The following is a 14228-nucleotide window of genomic DNA, read 5'->3' on the forward strand; positions in this document are numbered from 1 at the left end:
TGCAGGGTCACAGACCCTGAATGGGACTGTCTGAATTGTGAAGCAGCTATGGTGAGCTGTGAACAAAGGATTGTGAAGTCTTCTTTGAAGCATGAGATGCCCTTTCACCAACTTTATTTATATTTATACTGTCAAGAATGAAGTTCAGATATCCTGGTAATGTTGATCAGGGTTAGCTGGAAACTTCTCTTTTAGTACAAAGATAATTCTGGTCTTGCAGTTTTCTTCTGCTCAAACTCATTATATAAAACTTTGTGCTAAAATCTTCATTTAAAAAAGAAATACATCTTCTTTCCATTACGCCCATTCCTTTATGTTTTGATGGAGGTTATGGTGTTAATTTTTGGTATGCGTGGTATCTGGATATCTGATGCTTTTGTATCTTATATGAAATCCTTTCTTGCTGATTGTGTCATCAGTGTGAAAATGAATTAAAACTGTATCACCAATTGAATAGATCTCTTCTGGTGGCTGAAGACAAAAACAAACAAAACAAATAAACAAACAACAAGAATGAATTATTTTTTCTTCAATGTAATTCATGTTTGGGAGTTTTTTTGGTATATAATTTAAACCTCCCAACAACATTGAAAAGTGAATAAGAGTGACTTTATTTTACAGATGAGAAAACTTGAGTTTCAGAGAACAGATGACATGCTCAAGATCACAAGCCTGATCAGTGATATAGCTGAGCTTTGAACATAATTAAGTTTATTTCCAAGTTCTGAAACTTGGTGTTTTTTCCCAAAATTTTAAGCCAATTTCCTTTGATTTACAAGTAATTAAAGTGAGGTTCACAAAGGATAAAGGGACATTAAATCTATTTCAGAAGGTGCTCTGAGGCAGAGCCACTTCCAGAATCCAAATCGTCCATTCCTTCTTGCTTTAATAATCTAAGTACCAAAAATAATTTTTGTTTCATTTCAGTAGCTATTTGGACAGGAGTTCAATATTATTTAAGAAATGGTCACTGATAGACATTTGAAAAATGGGACTAATATCTTCAGAACAAAATATGTATTCAGAAAAACATTTGATATTAATGCAGTGAATCGTGGGGGAAAAGCATTGAGAAAACCTTAAGCTTTCCTGTTTCTTATTTCTCATGTTGACAACCTCTGACCTATGTTTTGTACTCCGTCCTGTGCCCACTGCAATGGAGCAACATTCAATAGTACCGGCTAAACCCCCACACCAATGGTAGATACTGTCACTTGTCAAATATATTGTTGAGAGAGGAATGCCAATGATGTGCATATTCTTTTTGCTTTATGCTTTAATTTATGAAGCTTACAAAATTGTCAAAGGTGTGTATTTAGGCATATTTCTTTTAGATAATTAAACATTTAAATATTTATTGCACAATAAAAACATGAATTAAAAAAGGATGTGGACAGTAACAAGAAATTATAGCTATTGATTTCATCTGTCCTGTTCAATATTATTGAGCAAATTCATTAGAGATGGAGAAGTAAGGGAAGAAGAGGCATGTTATAAGTTGTCAAGACATTTTGTAAAAGCACTGCTGATTTGCATATGTTACACATATCAATCACCAATTTATAGGCATTTTTATCATGTCTATGGTATCCTGCTCGTACTGTATTTACCCCTGATCCACAGAATCGACCAAGCCCCACCGCTGTTGAATCGAGACCGTCAAAGAGCTCAACATAGTCATAGCCACAGTCGGCTTCTTCTTCCACTTCAAAAATCTGGAAGGATAACTCGAGTCGAGAGCCCCGTTCTGACACTAACAGCCATTCACAGTCAACTTGTCCTGGATAGTTGTTATCACCAAACTGAGCATGTGAGTACAGATCTCTGGGTTTTGATTCCACTTTCAGTCTGCCACCACACTCTGCCCAGGAAAGAAAAATGAAAGAAGTGAGCTCAATGAGGTTTAACAATTTAAATTTCTCTTTTAATATAGTCTAACCACTCTCTAACTTCTGTATTCATTTCCACCATCAGTTATATTCCCTATATTTGGAGATTCAGATGGCATAGTGGATACTGTTATAGGCCCTAAAGAGACTGTTGGGTTGGAATTTCAGCTCCATACCTACTAGCTCAGTGACTTTGGATAAGTGACATCACTTCTCTTATCCATAGGGTAAAGTGGTCAAGAGTAAAGTGCAGATGATAATAATAGTACCAATCTTAGTGGGTTTTGAGGATTTGATTAACACACAAAAATCACTTAAAACAGTACCTGCCATATAGTAACTCTCAATGCATTTTTTATTGTTATATCTCATGTTGTTTTCAGTCTTAAATAACTGTTTTCATGGAAAAAAGGTCTGTCTTAATTTGAGTTTAATCTTAATAATTTAAGAACCCAGAATCCAAAGGAATAAGAAATAACGTAAAGATCAGCAAAATATATAAAACTCCTGTATGTGTATATGTGTCATATAGAATTCTCTGCATAGAATATACAGACCAGTATTACTTTACTTAGGTAGAAATATTTATCTAACTTGGTTGGGAAAAGCATACACACATCATTAATTGTAGTTATTTTTGTAGTTCCAGAACCTTGTCAGTTATATTTTGTGATTTTAATAAACAAAGGAATTTAAAATGCTCTTTTTATGGCTTTTTCAGAGAGATATTAATAAATATAGGCTTTACCAGTTACTACTTTTGTAATTAGAGGTAAATATAACAAAGAAATATATAAGCCTGCATAAAGTTTACAGTTAGTGTAATTTAGAGAATACAAATTTTCAAAATTTTCTCAGGAACTCTTTGTAGCCTGAGCCCCCAGATTTTACAATAACTAGAAAATAAATTGTAGAGGAAGTCTACAATGTCTCCTCCAACCAAGTACATATACAAACATATGGCTGGGGGTAGAGAGAAAAAGAAAGGGATATGAAAAGTGTCAGGAGAAAGTAGAGTTTCTTTTTGCCCTTATTTGCCAATGATACTGAGAGGTTCCTGGGAAACAGTAATTTCAGTACTAAAACCAGGAAAGTCCCAAGAAAACTGATATGAGTTGGGAGGGAACAAAAACAAAAATCCAATGTGGAAAGATTTGGACAGCTAAGCCTCTGGTTATCAAAACACGATTGTAACCCTGGTGTGGTCATCTGTGACTAGATTGTCCTTGGCAGCACCCAGTGAAAGTGAATTAGGACAGCTAAAATTCTTAGATTTTTCAGATTTGTATATAATTTACCTACATTGTGGTTTGGTGATTTTAAGTAAAAAAATATTTCTGAATTCCCAGGATGGAATCCCATCTAGATGTGTCTGAATACAAGTAGGCTCAACCAAAACTATGGGCATTTTCACAGACAACTGCACATTCAGAGACCTTTGTGCGACTAACATATGAAAGAACTTCCAACTAGGGTTTCAATCATGAGAATGGCTTCCCCATCATGTTAAATGATGTCCCTTTGTCTTCCAGATGGTAGGTGGGGTGTCTTACACAATCTATTGATGTAGATGCCACAATTACAAATGTAAACATGTGAAGAAACACAAGTGCTTAGAACCACTCTGGAAAGCTGCAAATCTGATCAGTCTTGGGAATCATCTTTTAAGTGTCACAGACTGGAAGGCAAGCATCCTTCCTTTCCCACCACGGTGCTTCTCTTATTCCAGTAATTCCAAGAATTATTGTCCTCTCCGTGTGACAGAACTCCACAGCTAACTGGCCTGGGTACAAATCTGAGCTCTATGCTTCATCAGCTGTGGGATTTTGTCCCCCACTTCATTCCTAAAGTGGGGATCATACATAGTACTTAAATGATAGGGTCTAGATGAAGAGTGATGGGCTAATATATGTAAAATCATTGAAGGATACCTTGCACATAGGAAAAGCCATGTAAGTATACACAATCATCATTTTGTTATTATTTTCTAGTCAGAATATCTAAATGCCACCATCTATACTCCTAGAGATCCACTCAGGCATGAAAAGAAAAGCCAGAAAAATTGAAAAACAATTTAAAGCACTATTAACCTGTTTTCAGAAAGGAAGGATTATATTTTTGAAGGCCAGTAAAATATTTTGTGAAAGTATTTCTGAATTCAATATATAAATGTATAAACCAGTGTAATCTCATTTACAGATATTTTAAAAATTTGACTTATTCTCAAAGTTTGATATAATTCAGTGATTTGTTTTGTTTACAACCGTCAGCACTTGTATTACTTTTATTCCACAACCCAGGAAGGGGTGGACTATGGGAGAGGCACTGGCTTCTGTGTGCCTACTTCAGAGAAACAAAGTAGCAAAGCAAATCAGGATCCAGAGGAGACAATTCTCTGTCAACACCAGATCAGAACAGAAATCAAGAAGGAAATGAAGTATTTAAACAAAAAGAGATTTCACAAAGCCTTTGTGAATCTGAAATGTGAGGCATCATTATTTGATTTTATTGAAAACTTCTAGAAAATGACAATACTCAAAACAAATGACTTAAACTACAATTAAGAGTGACTTAAAATGTTTCAGAAAGGGTGGCCCTCGTTTTAATTTGGAAAGACTTCTGTTCATTTCCTGGTAAAGTGTTAAATCCCTGTGAGGGCCTATAATTTGAGCAATAAATGCTTTTAGTAGGCACTATAATTTAATTAAGTTCTATCAAAATAATTTCTAAGGAGCCTAATAATATATTATTTGATTTTTAAATTAGGATGATGCTTTCTGCTGCAGAATAAAGTCCTACCTGACATGCCATGTTTTAAAATATTTTCTCTCCACACTCCCCCTCTTTTTCTGTATTATAGCCTTATCCTCTGAGAGAATATATAGGTTATTTTTTTTTACTGAGTTTTTTCTTCAATAGTTTATCTAAGGCTGGCCTAACACCATTTGTTACCTGATTAAAATAAATTTGGACTTTTAGAATTTGGACCTACCTTTAGAGGAAAAAGGGACTTTTTCCAGCAAAGTCCATTTCCCATTGATTTGGATAGTATTACTTGTAAAAAATATAGCTATAAAGCAATATTAATATTTCTCTTCACCTAATTTCAAAATTTGTAGTATTATAAGTTTTCCTTGTGGATAAAATTAAAATTGTATATAGAAATATAAATTTACTCAAGCAAATTAAAATGTATACTTCAGGGCCCCTTAATAAAAGTTACATGTATTCTAGAAAACATTAAATAATGAATAAATGCTTTATACATTTAGCAGAAATTGACAGATGTGGTACTGGACTTGGCTGTCTTGGTGGTAAAAACGGACTGAAAATCATAAGTTTAACTGATCAGACTTTAGCTGTCAAAAGGCAGGAATTCCTTCTGTTTTCTCATAAGTTACCACAAAATTCCTAATTTTTTGCTATGCATTACTAATACTTTACAGTGTCTATTCAAAGCAGGTACCAAATAAATATTTCATGAAAGACTGTGGAATAAACTTGTTAAAGAGAAAGCTTTCAAAAGAAATAAATAGTAAGCAGTACATAAGAATATTTCAGCATGTATGGCTACTTGAAAGTAACAGTGTAAATAAACTCTACCCAGAAAATTCAAAGACAGCTGGTTAAGTGAGAGCAAAAATTTACATGTAAAATAGACAAGCAAACAAACAAACAGGTAATGCCAAAAATTTTGACTAGCACAACTGAGCAGGAGTTGGGAGTCTAGGACTCTAATTCTAACTATTATTTTTTGTGCTACTTCAGTTTCATTTGAGTCTTAGTCTCAAAATCCTCATTTCTGAGATGACAGGACCGAATCATGTTTTGCCTACAAATTATGATTGAGACTGATCACGTGGGTATTTGACTGGATTTGAACTGAACAGGGAGAAAAAATGAGCCTATTCAGTTGGATAGTTAGGACAGAAGATTTGATTAAGACAAATAAGGAAGCATTCAGTCTCTATTGTTTCAATTAATAGTGATCCAGTTTTGTATTGGTTTTCTTCCTAATCCAAAATGTTTATGTTAAGAAAAAATATACCATAGTAGAAAGTGCATGAGCATTGGAAACAGAATTAGGATAAAATCCAGGCTTTGATATAATTTTAGAAGTCTTTGCAAATTAATTAATCCTTCAGATTTTAAATTTCTTTATCTGAAGGTAAAGATAATAATTCATACATCATATAGCTCTTTTGAGAACTCAATGTATGTAATTTATATTAAGTATATGTATGTGCCTGAAATATCAAGTGCATGCTATATATACAATTGGATTTCAATATATGATCTCTATGATAAGATAATTAGATCCTAACAGTGGATTCTAAATGGTAATACAAACACTGAAATGGGTCCAGAGCAGAGGCTATGAAAATTAAGGAGTCATGCAGTTATACAGCTGCAAGAAAACTTGAGATTCAAGGTAAAGGTAAAGTTGAAAAGAGAAAGTATAAAAGTAGGTTTTTATGAAACTAAGACAGAGGAATTTATAGGTAAGTAATTTAAAAATAGTGTATCAGCTCTTTCAAGAGTTTTGATAATATACTTTTACAATCCATTCTTAGAACCTGTGACAGCCACGATTATTTAAAAAATTGTGCCATTAACTCTGTGCTTCAGAAAAATATTGATCAAGTCATAGGACTCCAATTTTTCCATTCCTTCAAAGTGTGACAAGTTATCAGGAAAATATTTAAAGAACAAACATCAAGTGTATAAAAAAATCCTTCATTAGTATGAAAATTTTAATCCATGAAATATTTTTCTCAAACCAGAATATTTATATTAATCATGAGAAATAATTATTTTGTATTATTTATGAGTCCAGTCATTACTAGCATGAATCAGACAATATCCACTTTCACACAAATAGACTTCAATATAAGTCTAATGCTCATAACAGAATATACTAGAGTGGAAAATAATATTGGACAATGGAATAAAGTTATATTTTCCAAAATAAAAGGAAAGGAGAAAACAACAATCAGGAAACCATGACAAAAATTACTGCACTAAAATTGTTTCATTGATGAATTTGTAGCCTATTATACTGCATTTGACACCAAGATAGATTTGTGTCTCAATAGTTTTGGCATTAGAACTGCCACTAGGTGTCACTATAAGCTAAATGATTTCAGTAAATATGATTTTTTTTTTTTTTTTAACTGAATAAAAAAAGGATATTTACTGGACATTTATGGAATATATTATAAATTTGATCCAAATTATAAAAAAGTTATTTGACAGTTTTGCTTAAAATTTTCCATATTTTTCTAAATTGTATTTTATTTCTTAAAGACTTCCATTACAGCTGGAATCTGTAAGAGTCAAATTAGGGATTAGGATTAGGGAAAAGACTGTTGCCTACCAAATAAAAGGGAAAAAATTAAAATTCTGTAAAACAGAGAGTTAAATTCCAAATTTGGTTTACAAAAATATATTAATGTGAAAGTTAGCTAAACAAGTAGGATTTTAGCAAAAGCAAAATTTTTGAATTCCAAGCTATAGATTTCTATCTGTTAAATATAACATATAAATCAAACTGCTAAAGTTAACATGGAATACACTACATAAATATTTAGAGATAGTTCTTCTTGATCATACCACACTGAACATGAATCAGATCAAACTATTGTGTTTCTTTTAATTAGTTCAACAGCTACAAAGATATTTAGTTAGGATGCTATGTGGTTCTCAAATATTTCACACAGTACTTCAGTGAGACTTCTGATTCATTTACAATCCTGTTATAGATCCCCTGCACACACTAGAAGAGAAACTTGGATCTTACTCAGAAAAGAGAAGCATCCCCTAATTTACTGACCTGTAGAATGTGTGGCTTGAAAGCCTTTTCTTTGAACAGATGCATCAGAAACAAACCGAACAAACATTTTATTTCCAGTAGCCACAAGGGGCTCTGGTATCTTGTTCCCACACAGTCGTCCAAGAATTGGTGATTTTTCCGTTTCTCCATCAAATACTTCCAAATGATCATAAGCACATTCTTGATGCTGCTCAATCTCAAACTCACTAAAGATCTATTAAAAAAGAAAGAAAGAAAGGAGAAAAAAATTAAAAAGCCACATATCACTCAAAATGGGTTCTTTTCTTTGGAGCAGAAATACAGAACAATAATATGTCCAGGCCATGCAAATGATTCAATCCATCTAGCATATTATTGAAAGGGGTGTGAAATCAATAGAATATAAAGTCTCTAGGAAGACTTTATAATGAGGAAAACAATGTAATAACTTCACGTGAAATTCTATTGCACTGACTATTGCAACTAATTCTACTATTGCAATTAAGTCTACTCCAGAATTTAGACAGATTATAATAACAAATGATATTTTATTCTGAATTTATTCTTAATGCATCAGAAAATTTTAAACAATTATATTTTAAAAATGAGTCCTTCTGGTGTTAATGATCATAAACTACTGAACATCATCACACCACTGAGCACTTAAACTGAAAAGAAAACTCCATAAAATAATTAAACAAGTAATTATTTTCACAGAAATTAAATATAGTAAATCTTAATAGAATACATAACACAAAGGGATTTTTCTTATACATTTCTTTATTTAGATCTTACAACCCGTATTATTAGAAAACACTAATATGACTTTAAGCTAGATTATTTTTAGTTAACTGTTCAGAGAGATGGTACATTTATTTTAATATTTGGAGTCTTGCAAAGTTTAGTATGTTTTTTTATGTGTAGCAAATTCTTAAAATAAAAGTTTATTAAATATTTAACACATTAAATATAACGATGGAAAGTTTAATTGAGACTGACTGAAAATAATAATTGTCCAAACTATTAATAATTCCAGGGATTCTAGGTTATTTGCCATTGCCAATTAAGGCTTTTTCCATTCCTCATAAAAACCATCATACATTCAAGAAATAAACCATCACCCCTACTTAAGCCTATAGAGCAAAGCTAAAAAGTATATAAAATAAATTGGAGGAAATATAAAGTATGCTTGAAAATGTGTTAATTTTGCTACAATCCCTACAGCATAAAATATTTGTACATAAACTTTCTACATACATGTTTTCCTTAATGCAGTTTTGTGAAGTGATTATAATTCTCAATTTAAAGCATACATTTTGTATTTTTGAAAGAAAAAAGTGACTAAGACAGGTTCTCCCTCACTGTTGATCACATTTATCTATTCCAACCACACTACCATCTGCTCTCACTTCTGACTTTAGAGGAGTAAGGGAAGAAATGAAGGAAGCAATTTATATTAATTAGGGAGTAGGAGAAAAGATTGAAGAGACAAAAGAAAAGGAAAAGGGCTGATCTCTCATGTCCCATTCCACTGTGCCCTACTTAAAAATATAAATTAAAATGTTATAACCGGAGGTGAGGGGGAAGATGGCGGAAGAGTAAGATGAGGAGATCACCTTCCTCCCCATAGATACATCAGAAATACATCTACACGTGGAACAACTCCTACAGAACACCCACTGAACGCTGGCAGAAGACCTCAGACATCCCAAAAGGCAAGAAACTCCCCACGTACCTGGATAGGGCAAAAGAAAAAAAAATAAGCAGAGACAAAAGAATAGGGACAGGACCTGCACCAGTGGGAGGGAGCTGTGAAGGAGGAAATGTTTCCACTCACTAGGAAGTCCCTTTGCTGGCGGAGACTGCGGGTGGTGGAGGGGGGGAGCTTCGAAGCCATGGAGGAGAGCGCAGCAGCAGGGGTGCGGAGAGTAAAGCAGAGAGATTCCCTCACAGAGGATTGGTGCTGAACAGCACTCACCAGCCTGAGAGGCTTGTCTGTTCACCTGGCGGGGCAGGCGGGGCTGGGAGCTGAGGCTTGGGCTTCCATCAGATCGCAGGGAGAGGACTGGCAGCGTGAACACAGCCTAAAGGGGGCTAGTGCGCCACAGCTAGCCGGGAGGGAGTCTGGGAAAAAACTCTGGACCTGCCTAAGAGGCAAGAGACTTTTTATTCCCTCTTTGTTTCGTGGTGTGTGAGGAGAGGGGATTAAGAGTGCAGCTAAAGGGAGCTCCAGAGATGGGCGTGAGCCCCGGCTATCAGCGCGGGCCCCAGAAATGGGCATAAGACGCTAAGACCGCTGCAACTGCCACCAAGAAGCCTGTGTGCGAGCACAGGTCATGCTCCACACCTCCCCTCATGGGAGCCTGTGCAGCCCGCCCCTGTCAGGGTCCTGCGATCCAGGGACAACTTCCCCGGGAGAACGCATGGTGCGCCTCAGGCTGCTGCAACGTCTTGCCAGCCTCTGCCGCTTCAGGCTCTCCCCACATCCATACCCCTCCCTCTCCCTGGCCTGAGTGAGCCAGAGGCCCCGAATCAGCTGCTACTTTAACCCTGTCCTGTCTGAGCAAACAACAGACGCCCTCAGGCGACCTACATGCAGAGGCGGGGCCGAATCCAAAGCTGAACCCCAGGAGCTGTGCAAGCAAAGAAGAGAAAGGGAAATTTCTCCCAGCAGCCTCAGGAGAGGCGGATTAAATATCCAAAATCAACTTGATGTACCCTGCATCGGTGGAGTACCTGAACAGACAATAAATCATCCAAAATTGAGGAGGTGGACTTTGAGAGCAAGATATATTATTTTTTCCCCTTTTCCTCTTTTAGTGAGTGTGTATGTGTATGTTTCTGTGTGAGATTTTGTCTGTATAGCTTGGCTTTCACCATTTGTCCTAGGATTCTGTCTGTTTTATATTTTACTTAAAATTTTTTTTCTTAATAATTCTTTTTTATTTTAATAAATTTATTTTAAATTAATTTTATTTTATTCTCTTTCTTCTTTTCTTTCTTTCTTTATAGTTTTTCCCCCTTTTATTCTGAGCCATGTGGATGAAAGGCTCTTGGTGCTCCAGCCAAGCATCAGGACTGTGCCACTGAGGTGGGAAAGCCAACTTCAGGTCAACAAGAGACACTGGTCAACAAGAGACCTCCCAGCTCCATGAAATATCAAACGGCAAAAATCTCTCAGAGATCTCCATATCAACACCAAGATCCAGCTTCATGCAACAACCAGCAAGCTACAGTGCTGGACACCATATGCCAAACAACTAGCAAGAGAGGAACACAATGCCACCCATTAGCAGACAGGCTGCCTAAAATCATAATAAGTTCACAGACACCCCAAAACACACCACCAGATGTGGACCTGCCCACCAGAAAGACAAGATCCAGCCTCATCCACCAGAACACAGGCACTAGTCCCCTCTACCAGGAAGCCTACACAACCCACGGAACCAACCTTAGCTACTGGGGACAGACACCAAAAACAACGGGAACTAAGAACCTGCAGCCTGCAAAAAGGAGACCCCAAACACAATAAGATAAGCAAAATGAGAAGACAGAAAAACACACAGCAGATAAAGGAGCAAGGCAAAAAATCACCAGACCTAACAAATGAAGAGGAAATAGTCAGTCGACATGAAAAAGAATTCAGAATAATGATACTAAAGATGATCCAAAATCTTGGAAATAGAATAGAGAAAATGCAAGAAACATTTAACAAGGACATAGAAGAACTAAAGAGGAAACAAGCAACAATGAACAACACAATAAATGAAATTAAAACTACTCTAGAAGGGATCAATAGCAGAATAACTGAGGCAGAAGAACGGATAAGTGACCTGGAAAATAAAATAGTGGAAATAGCTACTGAAGAGCAGAATAAAGAAAGAAGAATGAAAGGAACTGAGGACAGCCTCAGAGATGTCTGTGACAGCATTAAACACACCAATATTTGAATTATAGAGGTCCCAGAAGAAGAAGAGAAAAAGAAAGGGACTGAGCAAATCTTTGAAGAGATTAGAGTTGAAAACTTCCCTAATATGGGAAAGGAAATAGTAAATCAAGTCCAGGAAGCACAGAGAGTCCCATACAAGATAAATCCAAGAAGAAACATGCCAAGACACATATTAATCAAACTATCAAAAATTAAATACAAAGAAAACATATTAAAAGCAGCAAGGGAAAAACCACAAATAACACAAAAGGGAATTCCCATAAGGTTAACGGCTGATCTTTCAGCAGAAACTCTGCAAGCCAGAAGGGACTGGCAGGACATATTTAAAGTGATAAAGGAGAAAAACCTACAACCAATATTACACTAGCCAAGCAGGATCTCATTCAGATTTGATGGAGAAATTAAAACTTTTACAGACAAGGAAAAGCTGAGAGAGTTCAGAACCACAAAACCAGCTTTACAACAAATGCTAAAGGAACTTCTGTAGGCAAGAAACACAAGAGAAGGAAAAGACCTACAATAACAAACCCCAAAAAATTAAGAAAATGGGAATAGGAACATACATATCAATTATTACCTTAAATGTAAATGGATTAAATGCTCCCACCAAAAGACACAGACTGGCTGAATGGACACAAAAACAACACCCATATATATGTTGTCTACAAGAGACCCACTTCCGACCTAGGGACACATACAGACTGAAAGTGAGGGGATGGAAAAAGATATTCCGTGCAAATGAAAATCAGAAGAAAGCTAGAGTAGCAATTCTCATATCACAGAAAATAGATTTTAAAATAAAGACTGTTACAAGAGACAAAGAAGGACACTACATAATGATCAAGTGATAGATCCAAGAAGAAGATATAACAATTGTAAATATTTATGCACCCAATATAGGTGCACCTCAATACATAAGGCAAATACTAACAGCCATAATAGGGGAAATCAACAGTAACACATTCATAGTATGGGACGTTTACACCCCGTTGGTTAACAACAGACAGGACATCCAAAATGAAAATAAAAAAGGCAACACAAGCTTTAAATGATACATTAAACAAGATGGACTTAATTGATATTTATAGGACATTTCATCTAAAAACAAGAGAATACACATTTTTCTCAAGTGCTCATGGAACATTCTCCAGGATAGATCATATCTTGGGCCACAAATCAAGCCTTGGTAAATTTAAGAAAATTGAAATTTTATCAAGTACCTTTTCCGAACATAACGCTATGAGACTAGATATCAATTACAGGAAAAGATCTGTAAAAATTACAAACACATGGAGGCTAAAAAATACACTACTTAATAATGAAGTGATCACTGAAGAAATCAAAGGGAAAATCAAAAAATACCTAGAAACTAATGACAATGGAGACACAACGACCCAAAACCTATGGGATGCAGCAAAATCAGTCCTAGGAGGGAAGTTTATAGCAATACAATCCTACCTGAAGAAACAGGGAACATCTCGAATAAACAACTTAACCATGCACCTAAAGCAATTAGAGAAAGAAGAACAAAAAAACCCCAAAGCTAGCAGAAGGAAAGAAATCATAAAAATCAGATCAGAAATAAATGAAAAAGAAATGAAGGAAATGATAACAAAGATCAGTAAAACTAAAAGGTGATCTTTTGAGAAGATAAACAAAATTGATAAACCATTAGCCAGACTCATCAAGAAAAAAAGGGAGAAGACTCAAATCAATAGAATTAGAAATGAAAAAGGAGAAGTAACAAGTGACACTGCAGAAATACAAAAGATCATGAGAGATTACTACAAGCAACTCTATGCCAAAAAAATGGACAACCTAGAAAAATGGACAAACTCTTAGAAATCCACAACCTGCCAAGACTGAATCAGGAAGACATAGAGAATATGAACAGACCAATCACAAGCACTGAAATTGAAACTGTGATTAAACATCTTCCAACAAACAGAAGCCCAGGACCAGATGGCTTCACAGGCAAATTCTATCAAACATTTAGAGAAGAGTTAACACTTACCTTCTCAAACTCCTCCAAAATATAGCAGAGGGAGACACACTCCCAAACTCATTCTACGAGGCCAACATCACCCTGCTACCAAAACCAGAGAAGGATGTCACAAAGAAAGAAAACTAGAGGCCAATATCACTGATGAAAATAGATGCAAAAATGCTCAACAAAATATTAGCAAACAGAATCCAACAGCACATTATATGGATCATACACCATGATCAAGTGGGGTTTATTCCAGGAATGCAAGGATTCTTCAATATATGCAAATCAATCAATGTGATACACCATATTAACAAATTGAAGGAGAAAAACCGTATGATCCTCTCAATAGATGCAGAGAAAGCTTCTGAGAAAATTCTACACCCACTTATGTTAAAAAACCTGCAGAAAGTAGGCACAGAGAGAATTTTCCTCAACATAATCAAGTCCATATATTACAAACCCACAGCCAACATCATCCTCAATGGTGAAAAACTGAAACCATTTCCACTAAGATCAGGAACAATACAAGGTTGTCCACTCTCACCACTCTTATTCAACATAGATTTGGAAGTTTTAGCCACAGCAATC

General features: G+C 35.4%; 1 protein-coding gene across 1 annotated transcript in view; it reads right to left on the reverse strand.

Annotated features, from left to right (window-relative positions):
- Positions 1-336: 336 nt before the first annotated feature.
- TLL1 (tolloid like 1) overlaps positions 337-14228 on the reverse strand; it is a 268602-nt gene continuing 254710 nt past the window's right edge. The window contains exons 19-21 of the mRNA XM_065877313.1: positions 7723-7936; positions 1611-1861; positions 337-471 (exon numbers count right to left, since the gene is read on the reverse strand). Coding sequence (XP_065733385.1) covers positions 337-471; positions 1611-1861; positions 7723-7936 — 600 coding nt within the window. The remainder of the gene's footprint in view (positions 472-1610; positions 1862-7722; positions 7937-14228) is intronic.

The sequence above is a fragment of the Phocoena phocoena genome, chromosome 5 (genome assembly GCF_963924675.1).
Source record: "Phocoena phocoena chromosome 5, mPhoPho1.1, whole genome shotgun sequence".
NCBI lineage: Eukaryota > Metazoa > Chordata > Mammalia > Artiodactyla > Phocoenidae > Phocoena > Phocoena phocoena.